This window comes from Alligator mississippiensis, chromosome 1, assembly GCF_030867095.1.
Source record: "Alligator mississippiensis isolate rAllMis1 chromosome 1, rAllMis1, whole genome shotgun sequence".
In the NCBI taxonomy this organism is placed as follows: domain Eukaryota; kingdom Metazoa; phylum Chordata; order Crocodylia; family Alligatoridae; genus Alligator; species Alligator mississippiensis.
The window spans coordinates 364839633-364845632 of NC_081824.1; the positions used below are offsets into that span (position 1 = coordinate 364839633).

Here is a 6000-nt window from a genome sequence, read left to right on the forward strand (position 1 = left end):
ACAATCAGAAGAGAACACATGTAACTAACAGGGAGGAAGCATGTTATCTACCAGCTAAATGCAACAAGTGGGATGAAACAATCCTTCCTTCATTTTAAAAGGCTGGAGTAGGAAGAATGGGCTCTGAACAATCATCAACTGCACAGGATACTTGCGAAGCTGTGAAGTGACCCATTCATTTCAATGGGATGTTTTCAGATGACTGAAAACTCCCTGGCAGATAGCTGACAGGTATGCACTGCCCCAGTTTTCTCTAAGAGAAATCTTCTCTGTCTGCTCCTCAATTCACCCTTATCAGCCTGTCTTATGCACCAAACCTGATTACTTCCACCTTACCTATCCTGCCTCTACACTACAGAGCAAGAGCGGGGAATAATCTGGGCCCACCAGCCACATAGAGAGTTTTCTTGAGCCATCATGGGCTGGTACCCCTCTCCCCCCTGCACCACAGCTCATCAAAACTCCCTACGTGGGATAGGGCTACGGACAGGTGGGGAGTAGTGTCCGGGAGTAAGATGGGCAGGTGGGGCTGGAAAGACCCCGGGATCTTGGGCAGTGGCAATGCGGGGCCAGGGCCCAGGGCATAGCCACGATCCACGGCCCCCACACACCTGCAACAGGCACTAGTTCCATGGGCAGGGGCGAGCAGGGAGTGAATTACAGCTCAGCCCTGGCCTTGGCCCCGTACTGTCACTGACCCAAGACCCTGGCCCCAGCCCCAAACACAGCTCCCCATCCACCTGATGCCCTGCCCATCTGGCTCCCAGCTGGTTTCATAGTAGCCAGGGTCAGGAGGAACCTGAAAAGATCATCTAGCCTGACCCCCTGCCACAGGCAGGAATGAATGCTGGATTCACAAGACCCCAGACAGGAGATCGTCCAACCTCCTCCTGAATTTCCCCAAGGTAAGGGCGAGGACCACTTCCCTGGGAAGTTGGTTCCAGATTTTGGCCACCCTAACTGTAAAATATTGCCTTCTGATCTCTAACCTAAACCAATTCTCCATCAGCTTATTACCATTGTTCCTTGTCACCCCAGGTGCTGCTGGGGAGAAAAGGGCTCTACCTATTTGCTGTTGATCCCCCCTGATGAGTTTGTAGGCAGCCACCAGGTCCCCCCTCAGCCTCCTCTTGCTGAGGCTGAGCAGGTTCAGATCCCTCAGTCTCTCCTCACAGGGCCTGTCCTGCTACCCTCTCACCAAGCAGGTGGCCCTCCTCTGAACCCTCTCCAGGCTGGCCACATCCCTTTTGAAGTGCGGCGCCCAGTACTGGACGCAGTACTCCAACTGCGGCCTGACCAAAGTCACATAGAGGGGGAGTATCACCTCTCTGGACTGGCTTGAGATGCATCTTTGGATGCATGACAAGGTATGGCTGGCCTTGCTGGCTGCGGTCTGGCGTTGGCGGCTCATGTTCATCTTGGAGTCAATAACGACTCCAAGATCCCTTTCCGCCTCTACGGAGACCCCAGGATCTCAGGGTGGTGGTAGTGCAGGGTCGGGCAGAGCCTCAATCCACTGCCCGCATGTCCCTGCCCACAGAACTGGGGCTCTGCTCCAGCCCAGACCCCAAGCTGTGACTGTCCCATGTTCCAAGAGTATCCACGAGACTGGCTGGGAACCACATGGGCAGGGCTTGTGGCCACACAGATGGGGAGCTGTGTCTGGGGCCAGGGCTGGGGTGGTGAAAGTGCAGCAATTCTGGGGCCAGGGCAGTGCTACAATCTGGAACCTGCACCCATCACAGGGGCATGTGGGCAGTGGACTGTGACTCTGCCCTGGGCCCGGCACCATGCTGTCACTGCCCTAAGACCCCAGAGTATCCCCAGCCCTGTATGCCTGTCTCACTCTCGGACACTGCGCCACGCCTGCACACGGCCCCCATACAAGCCACCTGGCTGAGCACCATGCCCATGTGGGTCCAACCCCAGGTGGTGGGTACAGGGCAAACAGCCCAGGGCATCTGGGCACTGGGGCAGTCTGGCAGCTAGGAGCCACTGGTCTGCTGGGAAATGGAGTCCGGTCACCGCACTGCCCCAGCCCCGCTGCATACCTCGGGGTGGCAGGACCCGCCGCACATGTCGGGGCCTGGGCTGCCCCCGTGCCTGGGCCAGGCAAGGCCGAGGGACCTGCTGCAGGCCAGACAAAGTCTCTCGACAGGCCTTATTTTGCCCACCCCTGTATACAAGCTATTGCCTTTTTAACTACAATGACAGCACTAAGGCAGGTCAGGCCCCCAGTTTGCATGCAATTCTGCCAGCAAGCAGGAGTTTTTTTCTGTCTCCAGAGCTATAACAGCTGCTTCAAAAGACACATTTTCTGTTGGGAGAAGCTGCCTTCTGCTGGCCGTTCCATCAGCTACTGAAAAGTGAATCTTTTCACTCACTATATCCAGTGCCACTCAGTCAGCACAACTTAGTAATGTACTGTATTTTATGGTGTGCAAGTCAATGCATTGTATAAGTCAATCCCATATTTCCACTCAAAAAAGTTAGGATTTTGGTAGATCCTATGTATAAGTCGACCCTGCCTCACTGGGGGCGTGGCACAAGGGTGGCTAGGTGCGCTGGCAATGGGAGAAGGTGATGGGGACAGCATGTGTGGTGCTGGAAACCCAGGCAGGCTCATGTGAGAGTTGGATTGGGCATCTCCAAGTTTGGGCAGCACCCGGTTGGACCTGGGGGTGCGGCCATGAAGGGACGAGCTGCCCTTTCCCCACCCCACACTACAGCCCACTGCCCCAGACTGCTAGCAGCTCACCCCCCTGTCACTGGGAGGTAGGGGGAAAGCAGGCAGGCTAGCTCTGCCAAAAGCTGGATCAGGCCCCTCATTGCTTCTGCCTTCAGCAGGCTCCTGTAGTCCTCAGGATGCCTGACACCACACAGGAAGGGGCTGCCTCACCCCTTCCCTTACTTCCCTTATACTGGCATTTACACAGAAAGATTTGCTCTCAGGGAAATGTTTCTAAAATTAGCACTTTTCCAAAAGTACCTGGTCAACTGAAGAAGAATTCTGACAGAGAACAACAATGCGTACAGGAGACCATCCCACAAATCTGCTAAAGCTAAGCTTGAAGGTTTTTTTCCCCACCAAAGTTAATTCATATTAGCAGAAACTGCTCTAGAGGTGTCACCCAGATTTTTTTTAAATGTGTTCTTGTACACAAAACTAGGGCTGCAAGGCACTTGGATTAAACAGACATAGCATGATTTTGTCCCACCTATACTGGGAACTCCAAGTCATGTTCTACAGTGGTCTGAACTCACTGTACCTACCTGACAATTAGTTTCATGGATTCTGCTTTTGGTTCAAAATGTCTTTTCATTCCAAGCCTCTGACCTACTACTTTTCTAGAGATTTAGTTTTCAGGCTGACAAAGTAAAAACATAAAACTTTTTCTCAGTCTAAGATTAGACTAGCTTTTAAAAGTCCAAAAGAAATGTTATACATCCTGTTGATACTTACTCAACCATTGCAAACATTTTCACTACCTGATGCTCTTATGTATTTTAAATGTTTTATTTTGCTGTGTAATTCAAATAGTTAAACATTCAGCTTGACAGCAGTAATCAAAGATAACCACATTTCCTAGTTTCTATAGACTGAGAACAAAAATTTAGCATTATGACAAATGCAGGAACATCTTTAATAGTGACCACAAGCGCTAGGCAGTTTTCTCAAAGACCTCATCTCCAGTGAGCGTTTGCTTGACTTACACACACTTAAATTTCCACCTTGACTTAGTCTAGCAAAGGCCTCTAGCAGGGAATTCAGCTAATGATTTCTTTCGCAAGTACCATTTATACTACTTTTCTGAATAAAATATGTTGGCCAACTGCATTTATGCTAGAGTTTTTACCAATACAGCTACAATCAGCTAGGACTGTGAAGTGACCTAGGCATCTCAAAGGGATATTTCAGATGTCTGAGAAGTATGATTGTTCTGTTCTTCTCAAAGAACAGTGCTTCCTTCACGCTCCAAAACAACATAGTTATGCCAGAAAAGACCTTAAGTACAGACTATGACTAGCTGGATATACTTTTATACTAGTTAGGAAAAATTGGTGTGCCTAGCATTTCCTTTAACCCCTATTTGGAAGTTTCCATTGCTACGCACACATACAAGAAACAGCAAGAAAGCTGCCCTCGTCTGCCCTCTATCTACAACTGCAGTTTCTTTTTTTCTTTTTAACAAGTACCAGCAAAAAAACTTCTCCCTCACTCTAAGATGCTGGGTTATTGGGCTGACATCCCAAGAAGATGTGGGTGTGATTGAACATAGGGGTAAAGAGCCTAAGGAGTAGACATGCTACTGACTGCAGCATCAGGGTGATGCTGCAGCCAGGATGGAGCAGGAATGATACAAGAGGCAAGTATTGCTGTGGGCGACATCTGTGCAGCTGGTCCAGTGAAAGTCTACCATTACTTTCTGCATGTCCTTTCATATCATCTGGCGAAAGTGAGCTTCAGCTCACAAAAGCCTGTGCTATATCTATAGCTGTATCAGCAATTCTCAGCCAGGGTGCCAGGACCCCCTGGGGTGCCACCAGACCTTTTGAAGGGTGCCCTGAGGTATGAAGAGATAAGCCAAGTATGAGGAGATAAGCAGATAAATAAAGACTCAGGCTTGTCCCTGCCTGGATGATCTCTCAGCCCCCACTACCCAGCCCCTCTGCATGAAGATAAGCATCATCATATATTAATTAGCTTTTAAAACTGTGTGCCACTCAATTTTCAGAAGTTACAGAGAGTGCCACTAGTCCAGTGAAGGGGGCCTCCAATCCAAGGAAGGTTGAGAGTCACTTTTATAGACTAACCAAAGGGGGGGGGCGGAGGGTGACTGGGCTGCACTAGTGCTCTTACTGGGATGTCAACCCAGCAATCCTGAGAGAAAGGGTCTTCTTGCTGCTGGGCTCAGGGTCAAAAAACAGATCCATGTTTGGGGTCAAACTAGTAGGGGTATTGGAGGGGTATGGAGGTTGCCTTCCTCTGTAGCAGGGCATGGCACCTTCCCTGAGGTATTCACCCTTGCAGCAGCAGCAGGACGGAGTCCCCCTGGAGCAGGCGCGGATGCGATGCCCTGTGCGAGACCAGGACAGACATGCCCATGCACAGGGCGGCCCGGAGGGGCGGGGCTGGAGCAGGCCACCCGGGCGGGTCCTTCCTAGCCCCGCTCCTCAACGCTACCAGCCGCCCCGCCCCACAGCCAGGCGGCTGCCCCGTGCTGCGTGCGACGCGGCGGCCGCGCGAGCCCAGACCCCACGAACCGCCCCCGCGTCACAGCCCGGGGCGGGGGGAGGGGAGGGGAGGGGAGGGTTCTACCCCGCCGCAGGGGGTGACGGGATGGCGAAGTGCTGGGAGCCGCCTCTCGGCTTCCGTCCGCTACACCGGGCTTGCGGACGCCGCTCGCGTCATCGCCCCGAACACAGCCCACTCCTCCCCGGGGCGTGGGGGAGGGGCAGGGCGCGGTACTTACACAGCCCGCTGCAGCCAGCGCTGGTAAACATGGCCCCGCAGAAAGGAGGCGTCCGGCTCGGCTCAGCTCGGCTGGGCCCCGCCCACGCCTTTTGGCTCGCGCGGAGGCGGCGGCTGGCGTGACCCCCGAGGAGCCTCGGCCGGGCCGGGGTGCCGGCGCTAAGGTTGCTGGGAAGGGCCAAACCAGGGGCCCAGCTGCGGCAGGGCCCGCGCGCGCCCCCTGCTGGCCGCTCCGCCTCCCTGCACCCGCCGCGGCGGAGAGGCTCGGGGCGGACCCGTGCGGCTGGTGTAGAATAATGCGGTCGTTTCAACCCATCTGCCGAGTACGACCAACAGTGATAAAAGTGTTCAAGAGGGACTGTTGGAAACATTGTTCTGAGCAAGCTTTCGGGTTTAAAAACCCTTCGTCCGGCTGAGGAAGTCTCTGCAGTTGGTCTGTGCTCTTAGCGATGCTCGGTCAGCCGGACAAAGGGTTTTTAAACCCGAAAGCTTGCTCAGAACAGTTTTTCTTTGGGTTCTGAGTTGGT

The 6000-nt window shown here is 53.2% G+C and overlaps 1 protein-coding gene across 2 annotated transcripts in view; it reads right to left on the reverse strand.

Annotated features, from left to right (window-relative positions):
• Positions 1-5650, reverse strand: part of UBAC2 (UBA domain containing 2) — a 186581-nt gene extending 180931 nt beyond the window's left edge. The window contains exon 1 of one of the 2 annotated variants that reach the window (XM_014600410.3): positions 5475-5647. In XM_014600410.3, the coding sequence (XP_014455896.2) occupies positions 5475-5505 (31 nt within the window). In that variant the 5' untranslated portion in view covers positions 5506-5647. Of the gene's footprint in view, positions 1-5474 lie in introns of both variants that reach the window. The other variant, XM_059721107.1, reaches the window with a different exon arrangement.
• Between the last annotated feature and the right edge of the window lie 350 nt (positions 5651-6000).